Here is a 15,868-nt window from a genome sequence, read left to right on the forward strand (position 1 = left end):
GGAAGGGAGAACAAAAGGTCTTTGCTCCCCGCACTGACCGGGCGGGGGTCTCAGCTTCCAGTTATGACCTGCAAAGCGCAAATCGGCAAGCGCGCCCCTGACTTCAAAGCCACCGCCGTGGTGGATGGCGCCTTTAAGGAGGTGAAGCTCTCGGACTACGAAGGTGAGGGCGGCCCGGAGGGGGCCCAGGTGAGGGCGGGGCCCACGAGCCAGAGGGGCTGGGTCCTACCTACTGCTCCATTCCCCTCTCCCCAGGGAAGTACGTGGTCCTCTTTTTCTACCCGCTGGACTTCACTTTTGTGTGCCCCACGGAGATCATCGCTTTCAGCGATCACGCTGAGGACTTCCACAAGCTGGGCTGCGAAGTGCTGGGGGTCTCTGTGGACTCCCAGTTCACCCACCTGGCTTGGTATGAGGAGGGCCCAGGGAGGGAGGGAATTAGGGAAGGAGCAGCTAAGTCCTCCTCCGTGGGGTCTGAGCTGTGTGGCCTGGAGGCCAGCCACTGCTCCACCTCTGGGCCTCCCTCCCTCGGCTCGAAAATAATGGAAACACTGACACCCGAGTCCCAACCATAATGACAGTAATTAGCATTTGGTAACTATGTTGCTTGGCCATAGAGTTGCAGTTGCTTTATCTTACTTGGTTCCCAGGGCAGTGTCGCCCTACTTGACAGAGGCAGAAACTCTGGTTCGTGGTCATGAAGGGCTGGGCCCCAGGAGGCAGCTAGATGAGGATGGGGAGCCTAACGCAGCCGCCTCCTGAGTGATCCTGGTGGTCACCAGCGCCTGTGAAGCTCCTTACTTAGCTGGAGCGTTAGCTCTCAAGATTAGCCTTCCCAGCTGCGGGGAAACAGCCCCTGCACCCACCCCAGGGTGGGGCTTCCAGAGCCCTACTAGGAAGAGCCTATCTCTCGCCTCCAGTCCTTATCATACTCGGGCCTGCAAGGGGAAAAACCCTGCGGAGCCAGGCATCTCTGAAGTCCCAACCCAGTCTCCCCCACCACCAGGATCAACACCCCCCGGAAGGAGGGAGGCCTGGGCCCCCTGAACATCCCCCTGCTTGCTGATGTGTCTAGAAGCTTGTCTCACGACTACGGCGTACTGAAAGATGATGAAGGCATTGCCTACAGGTACTGTGGGGCCCCGGCCCTGTGGCTGGCGGTGGGTGGTTGGTGCTCCCTTGCCTGGCTCCCAGCTCCTCATGCGAATGCTCACCTCTTCAGGGGTCTCTTCATTATCGACGGCAAGGGTGTCCTTCGTCAGATCACTATTAACGATCTGCCTGTGGGGCGCTCCGTGGACGAGGCCCTGCGGCTGGTCCAGGCCTTCCAATACACCGACGAGCATGGGGAAGGTGAGCAGATCCATGCGTTCACGAGGGTTCACACAGACACACACTCTGTTGCTAATGGGGACAGTCACTGCCTGCCACTACTACCCGGGGTGGGTGTCAGGGCCCCAAGGAAGACTCAGCTCAGAGCCTTGACTGCAGGAAGTTTCTGGTCTGGTGGGGGGAGATACCCCAACGCAAGGGTTGGGGAGCTGGGAGGGAACAAGAGATCCAAAGAAGCCATCTGAGATGTCATGTCCCAAGTCAGGCTTGAATAATGTTAGTCTGGTCAGGATATGTTCTCATGTTGGGGAGAGAGCCTAACCGCGCTCTCAGAGTCCAGCAGGGCTGGGGGTGAGGGAGAAAGGCAGGATTAAAGGATCCAAAAAGAAACTGAAGGATCGTGGGGCACAGTGGCTCACACCTGTAGTCTCAGCACTTTGGGAGACCAAGGAAGGAGGATCACTTGAAGCCAGGAGTTCAAGTCCAAGCCTGGACAATATAGGGAGACCCCATTTCTACAAAAATGAGAAAAATTAGCTGGGCGTGGTGGCATGAACCTGTAGTCCCAGCTACGCAGGAGGCTGAGGCAGGAGGATCCAGGGGTTTGAGGTTGCAGTGAGCTATGATGACACCACTGCACAGTAGCCCAGGCAAAAGAGAGATAGATCCTGTCTCAAAAATAAATAAATAAATAAAAGAAGAAAGAAAAAATTGAAGGAATACTACAGCTAGGCTTAGAAGCTTCTTTCAATATGCAAGTTCTTGGGCCTGGACCACTTGCTCGCAGCTTTCTCTTCTGCAACTCAGGCTCTTGTTTTCCCTCTGTTCATCCCCTCACCTTGACTTTGGGGCTGTGTCTTCCCACAGTCTGTCCCGCTGGCTGGAAGCCTGGCAGCGACACGATCAAGCCCAACGTGGATGACAGCAAGGAGTACTTCTCCAAACACAACTAGGCTGGTAGACGGATAGTGGTCTTGTGCTCTCGGCCCCCAGGTGTGCCCCTACCTGGGTGCCCTGTGCTGACCCAGGAAAGGCCAGACCTGACCCTCCAAATTCCACAATCCCTGGAGGGCTAGGCCAAGGTCTTCTCATGCCCCTACCTAGGAGCAGGGGAATAGTGACTCCACCCAGCCTGGCACAGACCTAAAGGTAACCAATAAAGTATTAGGAACAAATGTGAGTCTGTGTCTGCGTGCTCTGTCCTGGCATCCTCCCCGACTCCTAGCTCCGGCTTGGGAAACTGATCCTGTTAGTTACATATCTTCGCCACAAGGTGGCGGCCTTGCCCCGTGCTCACTGCTTCCTCTTCTCATGCCTGAGCGAGGTTTCCAAGGGAAGGGGTGCTGTTTGCCCCTTGCAGGGAGCAAGTCCCAGGATGTCTTACATCTTGAAGCCTGGCCGTGCAAGGTAGCGCCCACATCTTGCCATCGGCCAGCCCGGGTTCCAGTGCCATTTAAGACCTGTGGATCATCCACGGATCTCTGCAACGGTAAAATGGGAATAGATTACAAACCCTCAAGATCACCATGCAAGTTAAAGGAGATAAAGTATGCGAGGTTCGGGGCCCAGCCCCTGTAGGTCCGCAGTTACTAGGATGGCTTCCTGGGGCTGGAAGGAACCCAGCTGAGTCCAGTCTTACAGGGAAGAGGGTGGAAACCCAGCCCCTAAGCAGGATCAGAGGGGGTGTGAGCTACGTGCATAGTCCCTGTTGTGAGCACTGCCCCACCCCAGGCTGGAAGGGCCGCCTGTCTGCCCCTGGGGTGCGAGGGTTAGGCTGGGAGGCAGGTGTCCAGAGCAAGGCAGGGGTCCCAGGGGTGCAGTTTGATACTATATCTGTCCAGGCAAGTGGCTTTGCCACTCTGAATCCTACTTCCTTCCCCAGTCGGGGCTCCTATGCTCATTTAATCCACAAGACCCCTCCCCCCATTAATACTCCCACCCAACCTAATACCCCCTAACCTCACTCATCTCCCTCGGAATTTAATGTACACTCCTCCCCGAGGCCCCCGCGTGGTCTCTGGTGACCTCATCCACCCGGGTGTGGTTCACTCCCTTTCCAGGCACACTGGCTCCTTGCTGTTCTTTCCCAGGTAGATCTTGTTCTGGCCACAGGAACCCTGCAGGTGCCCTTCCCGCAGCCAGAACGCGGCTACCAGGATTTTCTTAAGGCCCCGCTCCTCCAAGGCTGTCGGAAAGCCAGCGGCCTCCGTCGCAGACGTAGGTCCCAGGCCGCTCTGCAGGGCAGCCTGCCCCCCGCCCCGTCACTACCACCTCCGCTTGCTTGAGAGTCACGTCTGCTGCTCAGCGTCTGTCCGCCTGGCCGGGGCTGCGTCTCCAGGGCCTGGGAGCTCAGTATCTTATAAGTGTCTGTTCCACCCGCCGCCGCGGCCTGGCATCCCCGCCTGCTTTTCCCCGCCGCTCCCTCCGAGGGCTCCCCGCGCCCCAGCTCCGGGGAGGGGGCCCGCGCGAGGGCGGCGGCGGCGCCCGGCGGCTGCCCCAGCAGGACCAGACCTGGCAGCCGCCCCGCTCTCGGCCTGGCCTGGCACCCGGGAGGGAAACTTGGCAGGCGGGCGCCGCCCTTCCTGGCGGGGGCTGGGGGGACGGCGTCGCCGGCAACGACGCGGAGGCAGCCGCCACCCTCCTCCCCGGCCGGGCAGACGGAGGGGGCGTGGGCGCGGCGGGCCCGGGCGCCAGCCCGTTGGGGGCGGCAGGGGGTGGCTCCCGGGGCCCAGGAGCGCGGCCCGCCCACCTCGGGCGCTCTGGACCCAGGCCTGGGGCTTTCCGGGCCCGGGCAGCCGCCCGCCCGGGAAAATCCCAACCCCCTTCCCGGCGCCGCGGCCCTGCCCGGCAGAGCGGGGGAGGGGATTCCCGGAATCTGCCCAGAGACCGCGGGCGCGTCACTGGGCAGAATCGGCCCATATAAGGGCAGCGCTTCCGCTGCGTCAGCGGGGAAAGCCCCTGCGCGCGCGGCGGGGCGGGGCCGCGCCTGCGCACTCGCGCCTCGCCCCGGGCACCCTGCTCGCCCCTCGCCCCCGGTTACTGAGCGGCTGGACCCGGTCCCGCGCGGGGACCTTCCAACCCGGGAGACCGGGGGACACGGGGAGGGTTGGACTCCCGGGCTGGGGCCAGGAGATGCCTAGGCAGAGCTGGCGAGGGTGGGGGACAGGGGACACGCACAGGAGGGAGCCACCAACAGCAGTGAGGTGGGGGTAGCCTGGGGCTCTCCTCCCTCCGCCCTCCCGGCTTGGAAAAAAAGACAACAGAAATTAATAAAGAACCATTTTTTTTTTTTTACTTAAATAGATTCAATAAAAAGTCAGAACAACAAACACACACACACACACAAACACATCTTAAAATAAACTCTTTAGAGACCAAGTGCGTGTTTCTTCTCCACAGTACGGTGCAGAGGGGGAGGGCAGGGGGCGGGGGTCCCCTCCCCAATGTCCCCGCGGGCTTGAGTACCAGGGCGGCGGGGCCAGCTCCGCCGCGATCGCCCCCTCCTCCTCTCCCTGTTAAATACACAAATATATTATATTCAATATGAATCTAGTCTGTTTCCAGCAGAAAAAAAAAAAAAACATACAAAAAAACGTGGGACGGGGGACTTGTAAACGTCGAGGTGGAAGGACTGGGCGCAGAGCGGACGGGCCGGAGTCCAGTGTGGTTTGCGGCGCCCCCAGGCCCCGGGGCGGGTGCCCGCCGCCTGCCCCCTCGCCCCCAGTGGGAGGCGTGCGCCCAGCCGTCCAGGCTGGGGGTGTCCGTCAGGGCGGGGGTAGGCGCTCAGAAGGCATGTCCCTTGACCGCGAGCAGCAGCTGGCAGCCGTTGCTGACGTGGGTCATGACCTTCTGTTTGAGCTGGGCCACCTGCTCCCGGAGGAGGCCGGCAGTACTCGACAGCCCGGCGTTCTCGGCCTTGAGCGTCTTCACCTTGTCCTCCAGGCGCGCGATGCGCTCCAGCTTCCGCTTCCGGCACTTAGTGGCCGCCAGCCGGTTCCGCAGCCGCTTGCGCTCCACTTTGATGCGCTCCTGGTCTTCCATGTTGATGGGGGACACGGGCGGCGTGGCGTCGCGACTGCGCGCCTCTGGCACCGTCTGCGGTTCCTCCTTGAAGGCGGAGGCGCTGCGGCCCAAGCCCAGCTGCGCCGGGTGGCCGCCGGCGAAGGGCGGTGCGTGCGGGAGGTAGCTGATGGTGGCCGTCGGGTACGAGCTCCCGGTCCCGACGGCAGCTCCGGCGCCTCCGGAGGACGCAGAGGCTGAGGAGTAGCTGCTGAGGTTGGTGTAGACGGGAGGCGGCTCCGGGCCGGCGTAGACGCCCCCGGGCCCGGCCGGGGGTCCCCCGCTGGCGCCCAGGGACACGTTGGGGGGTGTCACGTGGTTCATCTTGTGCAGGTCGTCCAGGGCTTTGACAAAGCCGTCAGCAAAGCCCTCCTGCTCCTCGGTGACGCCGCCCCCTGCGCCCCCTGCGCCTCCGCCGCTGCCGCCCCCGCGAGGGTAAAAGTACTGTCCCGGGGGTGTGGGCGTCGTGGTGATCACGCCGTTGCTGTTGGGGACGATCAGGCGCTCCAGCTCCGAGGAGGCGAGCTTGAGAGACGCGCCGGTGTCCGAGCCCTGACCGGAAAAGTAGCTGCTGCCACCGGTGCCCTCCGGGCCGGGGCCCCGCGCCCCGGGCGCCTTGAGACTCCGGTAGGGGTCGGCCAGGTTGAGCGCCAGGCTCGGTTTCAGGAGTTTGTAGTCGTGTAGAGAGAGGCCGCCAGGGGCCCGGCCGTATCCCGCCGCTGGGTATGAGTCGTCGTGGTAGAAGGGCTGTTCCATTTTAGTGCACATCCGGGCGGCCCAGGCGGTCCGGGGAGAGTCCCTGCGAGGCCGCCCCGGGCCTCGCTGCGGCGAGTGGCGCGCTGTCCCCGGCGGTGGCGGGACTGGGTGTCTGGTCGCGCGTTCCCGGGGGCTGGCACCGGCTGGGAGCAGCCAGTCGGCGGCTGTGCGCGAAGGATGTGTCCGGCTTCCTGAGCCCCTTTCGCCCTCTCTGGCGCGCTCGTTTCTCGGTGTCGCTTCCCCCTGCTCCCCACTCCCAGCTGGCTCCGATGCTGGCCTGGCCGCCCTCAAGGTCCCTGCCGCTCAGCCCGAGCCACACGCCTTTATACGGCGCTTGTCAGCTGCGGAAGTGCGCTCCTATTGGCCGTCGCCGGAGCCGGGCCCCCGCGCCCCCCTCCTCGAGCGTGGGGAAGGGGAGGAGGCGGCTCGCGTCACTGTCAGGAAGCGCGTGTCCTTGTAAACAGCGGCCACGGGCCCAGTAGCTCGGCAGGGCTGCAGGGGGAGGGGCACCGGAGACCCCGGGGTACGCGTGGAATGAGGTTCTGGGGGTCCCGAGGCACAAGGGTTAGGGGTTTCCGGGAGGGTGATGAGTCCCCTAGAGTACACTAGGATGGATTCCAGGACCTGGCACAGAGCGAGTGAGGAAATAAATGATCCCAGGGTGTCCACGGAAGGGCCTGAGGACCCTGCGTGTGCGAGAGGGGCAGACGGACTGACAGGACACCGGAAGACCCCCAAAAGCAGGAAATAGATTCTTAAGCAGGGTAAACAGGGAGGGGGTAAGGAGACACCTGACCCATGGATTGACTGGGGGTCCCGGGCACACGGGGGTTGAGGGACCAGAATTTTCAAAGGAGGGAGGAGGGGAGAGATCAAAAGGGTTCAGGGGGCGGGGCTACGGGACCATTATGCAAGAAATAAACAGGGCGCCAGAGTCCATGGGAGTCTGAGCGTTCCCCCCTAAGTGGGAAGAGGGAGTTGGAGAGATCTAGATGTGCACAAAGTGCGTGTCCCGGGGGGCATTGGTCACACTAAATATGTGGGGTAGAAGATGGGGACATCTGTCAGAGGTTGGGGATCACCAGGGTCATCTGCGAAGCCCGGATGAAGGAGAGTTAGAAGGGTCGGGTCGGAGCACACAGAGCTGAGGACAATGACAGGAGGGGACCCGGTTGAGACACGTGAGGAGGGGGCTTTGAAGACCCCGGGGACCCGGACGACAGTGTCCTCTGTGACTAGAGCTCACCCTCGAGAGTGACTCCCTAGGCACCTGTATACTCTGTCCCCCATCTCAGAACCGCCTCCTAGTGACCCTGGGCTTGCTCTCCTGGAGTCTGGACCCAGCCCGACGGCCGGCCGGGGTGCGGTCGCCCAACTCCACTCCCTTCCTTAGAAACAGGCTGAGGAAAGAGCACCGAGGCAGGAAGTGTGGCAACAGCCCCGGGGGAAGGAGCCCGGCCCTGTCTCCGTCACTTGGATCCTATAGGACCGCGCGCCCCGCCCTGGGCCCGGCTGCATCCTGCGCCTCTAAAGAGGAACCTGACGGTGCGACCCCGCGGAGGCGCGGGCGCGTCCAGCCAGCCCAGCGACAGAGGCCTCCAGCCACCTCCCCAGCAGTGGTTCCGCCCGCCGCGCCCGCAGGGGACCACAAAAGCAGGGAGCACGGGGACTGTTCCATTGGCCGAACTGAGGGGGACGCAGCCGCCGGTCGCCATGGCGACAGGCGGGAGCCCGCAGGCAGGACTGGGGGCGGGGCGGCCCCTGGAGTCTCTCCCCGACGCCCATATTAGGGCACAGGAAGGGGTGGGCCCAGCGCTGCCCTGGGGCCAGGAGCCAGGAGCCGGGAGCAGGAGTATCTGCCAGGTCCCTGGGCGCGCCCGGGCCCCCGGACGGCTAGTCCCGACCAGCCCCGGCGGCCGCCGCCCCTGAGGCCCCCAGGGCCCCCACGGCCTCCTGGCCCGGCCCCACCCTGCTGCGCTGGGGCTGCGTCCTGCCAGGCCCGGCCCGGCCCGACCCAGCCTGGCAGGTCCCCGCCTGCCCGCGGGCCTGGGTCGGACTTCGCCCCTGGCCCGACGGGGTGCGGAGAGGGCGGGCCGATGCCTCCAGGCACCCCCGGCGCCTGAGCGGGCTGGCACGGCGCTGCCTCCTCCCTGGGGCGGGGTGCCCTTCCCTCTACCAGGAGGTCTGGGGCTCCTTCCCCCACACCCCTGGGGACTGGGGGCACCTCTCCCTCACTCTTGTAGATCAGGGGCCACACTCCCCTGTTAGTCTGAGGGTCCCGTGGACCATACCTAGAAGGGACTCCTCCTCCCTTCCCAGAGCGTCTCCCCGTCTGAGGGCTTCCCTCCCCCCAGTCAGAGGGACCTGAAAGTCCAAGAGGAGAATATGAGGGAACCCAGATCCCCTTCCCCAGGAAGGGCTAGATGGAGATTTACATGGTGAGGTTTCCAGTTAGACTTAAGGTGGGACTTCCAAGCAGTTTGGGTATGAGCCACTAGAGCCAAAGGTGAGAAGCCCAGTCTCTGTCTCTCTCATGCAGCTTCCCAGGCCTCTGTCTTCTCGGAAGATGGACGTTTCTTTAGGGTAGAGAAAGGCTGAGGGCCAGGCTCTGTGAGGCAGCACAGAGCTCACCAAGTGTGGAGGAGAGAAAGAAAACGAAACAGTCAAGAAAGAAACCGAGCTATGTGGGGGCAGGGGGAAGTCCAGCACAGCAGTGGGCTAGTGGAGGAAGATCCCAGGAGAAGCTGGGGGTGTCCCGCCTTTGGAGGGTCCTTGTGACCCCTAAATGCCCCCTCCCCTCTTCCCCTTGCTTGAGTGGCTCTCCTCCCCCGCCCGAGGCTCAAGGGAGATTCCGGAGGCCGCTGAGTCTGGCGGGCACGCTGCCAGGCCTGTGTCTCCCGCCCAGGCTAATAACTGCAGCTGACATCTGGCTGGGCCCCGCGGGGGCGCAGCGGGCAGCGTTGGGGGGCTGGGCAGGACAGGCCTGAGGGCAGCACCTTGGGTCGACAACTTGCAGGTCCCAAGGGCCAGGAGGCCACAGTGACTCAGCCCTGGCCAGTGCCCAGGCTGGCCGTGCCACAGGGGAGGCCCAGAGAGGGTCGAGGACAGACTAAAGAAGAGTGGGTGTGTGGTGGCAAGGGGTCACGGCAGGGAGAGATGCCCAGAGAGACAAATGGGTGCAGGGTTAGCGTCATGCAGACAGTGAGACTCAGAGACACTTAAGATAGGCAGACAGGCTGAGAAATAATAATTATTATTTTAATAGCTAACACTTACAGGGCGCCCACCGTTGGCCTCTCTTCTAAGTGCTTTACATAAAATAGGTCATTGGCTGCTTTGAACAATCTGGCAAAATGCATGCTATTTAGATACCCATTTTTTAGGGGGGTAGAGACAGGGGCTTGCTATGTTGCTCAGGCTGATCCTGATCTCTGGCCTCAAGTGATCCTCCTGTCTCAGCCTCCCAGAGTGCTGGGATTACAGGCATGCATGGGCCACTGTGCCCAGCTTGGATACCCATTTAACAGATGAGAAACTGAAGCAGAGGAGATTAAGGAACTTGCCTGGTGTCCCAAAGCTACAAGTGCTAGAATCAAGGTATAACCCCAGCTGCCTGGCTCCAGAGCTTTGGCCACGATGTTGTGGGTAATCACAACCAGACAGGCATTTATGTGGTACCAACTGCATGCCAAGTTCTGCAGGCCCTTTCACGAAGGGTCTCTAATGGGGGGAGGATGGAGTTGGGCACAGGGAGAGGGCGCTGGTCTTTGTGGGCAGGCCAGCATGTCAGAGTGGGGGCCATCCATGCACTCTGCATGGGTGTTTGAGCAGGGGGTGGGGATTGGGCCAGCCAGGGAGGGCGGGGGCCCAGCCAAGCTGGTACAGCCGGTTCCAGGCCCCTGCCAGTCTCACCCTTGTGGCCTGGGCACCACCCCCTCACGCAGCCCCACTGGCGCCAGGCCTGCCAGGTGAGGAGAGTGTGAAGGTAGCCCCCTCCCCTGCCTGGCCTGAGCACAAGGACTGGCACCTGAGTACTGCCCAGGCTTCCCCGACACCCCAGGGCCAGAGCCTAGGGGCAGGCTAAGGAGGAAGTTCACCCACCCCCACCGGCAGGTCTATTTGGGGCTTTTGGCCTTGGCATGAGGGACTTCTCCTTCTTATAAATAGCCTGGTGGCCCCCCTCTCCCTGCTAGCCCCACTGACCGGTGGGGCCCTCACTAGGAAATTGGGCCGGGGGCTGCCCATGAGTCAGCCAGTGGGCAGGCCGGGGCGAGAACCCACAAGTCCCAGCACCCAGCCTCCTGCGTCCCTGCCCCTGGGTGTGGACTGGCGGCTGGGCAGGAAGAGGCTGAGAGTCACAGGAGCCCTCCCCCCAGGAACTCCTGGCCTGCCCGCCACCTCCCTCCCCCACCTCTGTGGTTTGGGGGTCCCTCACCCCCTCTCCTGGAGAGGAAGCTGTTGGGTTTTCTTGGAAGCAGGAAGGAGAGATTCTTTCTCTGTCCAGGCTGACTCAGCTGGGCATGGGGGGAGTTTCCCAGGAAGCTGCTCTGTCCCTGCCACTGCTGGTGCAGGCTTGGGGGGCCTGAGCATCACGGGGGACCCTGGGGAACCCAATGAGAAAGCAGGCCCACACCCCAGCAGGAGCTGAGGCTGCTGAGCTGGGCCTCCTAGGGGAAGTGACAAAGACCAGGGAGGGAGGGAGGGAGGGAAGTGGGGATGATGTTTGGGGAAGCGCCTGGATCTAGGGGGGGTGGCAGAGACAGGCTGCAGAGCCCACTGCCCCACAGAACCTCAGCAAGGGCCAGGGAGCAAGTGTGCGGCTGGCCTGTCAGGGTGTGTCGTTGTGCATGAGGCCTGTCACCGGCCCTATGTCCATGTGTTGGCCCAACCGTGCAGGGGGTATAGGGCCTGTCTGTGGAAGGTTCTGTTATGTTGTGTGTGTGTGACCTATGGGACTGGTTGCATGTGTCACCTACATGCATGTGCACGAAGGTTGTTTTGGAGTTCACGCGGCTACCCTATTTGTGTCTAGTGTGCATGTATGTTTGCACGTGTGCCAGATCTGTGGCTGGTCTGCATGTATGTGTGTATATAATCTGTGACTGGTCTCTGTGTGTGTGTGTGAGAGAGAGAGAGAGAGAGAAAGAGAGAGATCTGTGTCTCGTTTGGTGTGTGTGTGCGTGTGTGTGTGCGCGTGTGTGAGACAGAGAGATTTGTGGCTGACCTCTGTGTGTGTGTGTGGTCTGTGGCTGGTCCCCGTGTATATGCGTGCAAGTGTCAACAGGTTCTCGGCGTCTGCGCCGATGTGTTTATGAATACCCCACTGTGGCCTGTCCGTGCCTTTCTGTGCTGGGTGTGACTGTCTGGCCAGGTCCCGTCTGTGACTGTGTCAGTCTGTCTGCTCGCATCTGCCCAGTCTGTTGGCAGGTCCGGCAGGTCCGTGTTCCTGGGGAGGTAGCCCATCTTGGTGTCCCCTGGAACATCTCCGATGTGCGTGCAGCAGTGGTGGGGGAGTGCCTGGGCTGTCGTGGTATGGACCTGTCTTCTCTGTGCATGGGTTTATGTTTGTCTCGTGCCTCAAGTGTCTTCTTTTCTTTTTTTTTTTGAGACAGAGTCTCGCTTTGTTGCCCAGGCTAGAGTGAGTGCCATGGCATCAGCCTAGCTCACAGCAACCTCCAACCTCCTGGGCTCAAGCGATCCTCCTGCCTCAGCCTCCCAAGTAGCTGGGACTTACAGGCATGCACCACCATGCCAGGCTAATTTTTTTAATATATTTTTAGTCGGCCAATTAATTTCTTTCTATTTATAGTAGAGACAGGGGGTCTCGTTTTTGCTCAGGCTGGTTTCGAACTCCTGACCTCGAGCAATCCGCCGGCCTCGGCCTCCCAGAGTGCTAGGATTACAGGAGTGAGCCACCGTGCCTGGCCTTGAGTATCTTCTTGAATTGAGGATCTTGTGTGTGTGTGTGTGTGTGTGTGTGTGTGTGTGTGTGTGTGTATGTATGTTGTCTTCTCTCGTGTGGCCCTCAGGGTGCCCATGCCAAAAGTGACTGTACCTCCTCTCTGAGTCTGTCTGCCTGTGTTGTCTGCTTGTGTCTGACACATAGTTCTCTGTGTCTGTCTTGCCCGTGTGTTCCTGGCCTGTCATGCTTGTCTTGGTGTGAGCCTCCCATTGTTTCTGCCTCCTCACCTGAATGTCAATTTCACTGTTTGTCAGTGTGACTGTTTGCCTGTGTACTGAGTTAATTTATCCCTGCCACACACATCCTGCATGTAGTTGACCTGTTGATGTCTTCATACGTTGGACAGTGTGGGTCTCTCTCTCATTTTTGAGTCTGCTCTGTCACTGTGTCTATGTGTTGGCAGCCATTTCTGGGTCACCGTGCACAGATGTATGTCTGACCCTGTCTGCATGTCCCTGCCTGGCAGTCTCTCTGTGGCCAGGGTGACAGGAGTTTGTGTGTCTGACTGGCTCTCTTGGGGTGACTGTGTGTGTGTGTGTGTACATTCCTACAGCCCCCCCTCCCCGCCCCCGCCCCCAGTCTGGCCACCCTGAGCCATGTTTACTCTGCCCCCAGCCGATGTCTGCCCTGCCCCGGGAGGGGCTGACCCTCCGCCTGTCCAGCCGGCAGTCCACAGGATGTTCCCGAGACGCCGTCTCCAGCCGACATCCCCTCCCTCGGGCCACCCTCGGGTCAGGACCCAGGCGTCCAGGGCAGCAGGGGTGGGGCTGAAGCGTTAGGGGGGTACCCTGTCAGGGCACGGGAATGAGGGTGGGGGGGCAGGGAGGCGACGGGCCCAACAGGTTCCGCCTCATTCCTGCCCCGCCTCCCACTTCCTGGGTGCCCGCCCCGGGCAGCGGGTGGACGGGATGAACCCCACGGCCTCAGAGCGCCTGGGTGGGGCACGGCCTGCCCAGCAAGGACTCGCTTCTACCCGGCGCCCTGACACCCTGGCCTGAGAGGAGGAGCCCGACGCCACCCCTGTGCCCAGCCCTGGATGCAGAACACCCCGTCTGTCACCTAATACCCACAGCAACCCCACGAGCAGGCCGTGATTATCCCACATTTTCACATGGGGAAACTGAGGCCCAGACACCAAGAGGGCGAGGCAGGATTCGAACTCAGCTCTGTGTGCTACCCAAGACCCCAGGCAGCTCACCCACCGCTTCCCCCCCCTCCTCCAAAACTGGTACATGCGGCCTGGGGAGTATGAACTCAGGCCCCCATGAGGCCCGGCTCAAGGGGGCGCCCGGCGCCGCGCTTGCTCTGAGTCAAAATGGGCCCCTGGATGAAATGAATAAGAAAACGGCTTTAACCGTTTCGTCGCCACGACGGGCTCTGCCAAAACTTCCTGTGGGCTGGGGGGGAGGGGCTGGGTTCCCAGAGGCCTGCGGGGTGCAGGGGGGCAGCTTTGCCAATTCTGGGCACGGGGTGGGGGCAGAAAGCGCCCCTAGTGACCTTAGCGAGGGTCCGCTAGGGAGGCGGCAGCCTCACCGCCCGCCTTCCCCCAGTGCACCAGGTCCCCAGAACTTGGTTCTCAGCCCCCACGGCCTGGAGGGGGGTCCCAGAGTCCGCAGCCCCCTCCCCAGGGGCCTGAGTCACACGCGGGGAAAGCCGAGCGAGGGGTGAGTCACGGGGGCGGAGAAGGCGGAGCGAGGCCAGCTGCGGCCAGGGGACCCCTGGCTGGCCTGAGTCACTCACGCCCCGGCCTCGCTGACCCCAGCCCCCTTCTCCGGGGGGACCAGGAGCGGGAAGCGCATTGTCGCCGGGCTAAGGAGCGGGAGGAAGAGCAGGAGGTTGGGAGGAAACAGGCATCTGGCAGCGCGGGAAAGCTCTGGTTCTCATGGCAACAGGGGGGGGGTCGCATCTCCGTGGGGGGTTCCTCCCCCAGCAGGGACTGCCCCCCGCGCCCTGGGGAAGCCCCCGCGCTCAGTCTAGGGGCCGCAAGTTTCAGGTCGGGCAGGAAGGGGTTAACGGCGGTCCCCCTCTCTGGGGTTTCACCCGCGCCCCCCTCCCCCGCTCCGAAGTCTCCGGCCGGGCGGGACTGCGCCCCGCGCGCCCCACGCACCCAGCCCCCACAGCCACCCACGCACGCACGCACGCATGCACGCACGCAGCCAGCCTATCCCCCTCCCTCCCCGCCCCGCGCTCGCACGCACGACCGCGTCGAGCTCCACGCACGCAGCGAACCCCGTCGTGTCTCACGTCACGCACGACGCACGCGCCCCCGCAGCTCGGGGAGGGGCCCTCCTGGCTGAGAGCGGAGGGATGCTGCGCGCCTGACGCCCCCTGCGCACATCGCCGCCTCCGCACAGCCGGGCTGCCTGATGTGACTTTGTCACCCCTCCCCTCCACACACAAGGTCACAGGCAAACTCCCGCGGACCCACAGTGATACACAGGATCACAGGATACACCTGCCACGCGTTGGCACGAACCCTCACTAGTCCAGGCAGCCCCGCAGCCGACACAGACAGGGCCACACTGTCACACACCAACAGAGACGCAGACAGTCACCCAGGCACATAGGTCACATAGCATTCAATAGGGACACAAACGGAGCCATATTCAGACGCAGGCAGGTGGCAGTTACAGACACTCTAACAAACACCTTCAAGACAGACAAAGTGGAACGCAAACAGGTACAAAGTCTTGGACACTGGGCCTTGTTTTGTCACACAGCCACACCTCTCACATGGAGATCGGGGTGGCACAGAGACACATGGTAGGAGACAAACACGCGACAGTCACACGGATATCACAAATAGAGCTGACAAAGTAGGATACAGTCACAGAAACAAATGCACAACGACAACCACAGGGACACCCAGAGTGTCACGGGGACATGGACAAATGTGACAGGGTCACACTATCTTCACAGAGAGACGCAGGATTAAGACAAAGTAGTAAACAGTCACAGGTACAGTCATACAACCTAAAGCCACGTTGAGACACTGATTGTCACACACTCGCTTCTCACACAAAGGACAACACAGATGGAGACCCAAAGCGAGTCCCATATAGCGGAGCCGGGTAGTAGACCCACGACACATGAAGATTGGACGGAGACAACCACTCGTATGCTGCGTGGACCACACAGAGATACAGGAGGCTGCCGGTCACCCTAACCCCGGATCTTATACACAGGCAGGGATATATTATAGTCCCCACACCCCCGAACCTCCTCCTCAATCACATCACACACAGCCTGTCGCACAAACTCCGGGGCCCCAAGCCATAGATGGACGCAGACACACGCCCATGCGCACGCAACCACAGACCCACCGTGGCACACCTACACACAGATGAGCACACTTCACACGGACTCCGAGACACACACCGACACCGGGAGGGGGGCAGGATAGGAGGTGCTGGCAGGACATGAACATCTGGGGTGCAGGGGGCCTTCCGGGGTCCTCCACGGCAATGGCGCATGGGGTCCACCCAGTGGTTGTGGGCAGTCAGTGGGATGACATAAAGATGCTGTCCTCCAGTCGTGGGACCCAGGGTCCCCATCCCAGCCCTGATGTCTGGGTCTCTGCCCAGATGTGAAGCCTGGAGGGGGCGGGCCGGGGTCCAGCTGTGGCCGCAGGGAGGGGTTGAGTCAGCCGCTTCCCAGCAGTACAACCCAGACTGGGCCCAGCTGTTCCTGGAAACAGGCAGGAGAGGGGGTGGGGTCCCCAAACCAGCTGGGGGCTGCTGGCCCAGACCTGCAAACTGG

The 15,868-nt window shown here is 61.9% G+C and overlaps 2 protein-coding genes across 4 annotated transcripts in view; one reads left to right on the forward strand and one right to left on the reverse strand.

The window, feature by feature from the left end:
- PRDX2 (peroxiredoxin 2) overlaps positions 1-2,507 on the forward strand; it is a 146,627-nt gene extending 144,120 nt beyond the window's left edge. For both annotated transcript variants that reach the window (XM_012790481.3, XM_075998093.1), the window contains exons 3-7: positions 55-163; positions 256-409; positions 1,007-1,129; positions 1,223-1,353; positions 2,200-2,507. In XM_012790481.3, coding sequence (XP_012645935.2) covers positions 55-163; positions 256-409; positions 1,007-1,129; positions 1,223-1,353; positions 2,200-2,285 — 603 coding nt within the window. In that variant the 3' untranslated portion in view covers positions 2,286-2,507. The remainder of the gene's footprint in view (positions 1-54; positions 164-255; positions 410-1,006; positions 1,130-1,222; positions 1,354-2,199) is intronic.
- A 2,091-nt stretch (positions 2,508-4,598) lies between these two features.
- JUNB (JunB proto-oncogene, AP-1 transcription factor subunit) lies at positions 4,599-6,474 on the reverse strand. 2 transcript variants are annotated; one of them, XM_075998195.1, is made up of 2 exons: positions 5,263-6,474; positions 4,599-4,844 (listed from the first exon to the last, which is right to left on the reverse strand). In XM_075998195.1, exons 1-2 carry the CDS (start codon positions 6,157-6,159, stop codon positions 4,686-4,688), a joined length of 1,056 nt encoding a protein of 351 aa, XP_075854310.1. In that variant the 5' UTR covers positions 6,160-6,474; the 3' UTR covers positions 4,599-4,685. The 2 variants fall into 2 exon arrangements, with proteins under 2 accessions (XP_075854310.1, XP_012645904.1); XM_012790450.3 differs by having other exon boundaries at positions 4,599-6,474.
- Positions 6,475-15,868: the final 9,394 nt, after the last annotated feature.

The sequence above is a fragment of the Microcebus murinus genome, chromosome 27, assembly GCF_040939455.1.
Source record: "Microcebus murinus isolate Inina chromosome 27, M.murinus_Inina_mat1.0, whole genome shotgun sequence".
Classification (NCBI taxonomy): domain Eukaryota; kingdom Metazoa; phylum Chordata; class Mammalia; order Primates; family Cheirogaleidae; genus Microcebus; species Microcebus murinus.

Bases quoted from the DNA above. Each gene is read 5' to 3' on its own strand.
- JUNB (XM_075998195.1), bottom strand. From the start codon at position 6,159: ATGTGCACTAAAATGGAACAGCCCTTCTACCACGACGACTCATACCCA. The intron at 4,845-5,262 runs GTGAAGACGCTC...TGTATTTAACAG, and splicing joins TCGCGCGCCTGGAGGACAAG to GGAGAGGAGGAGGGGGCGAT.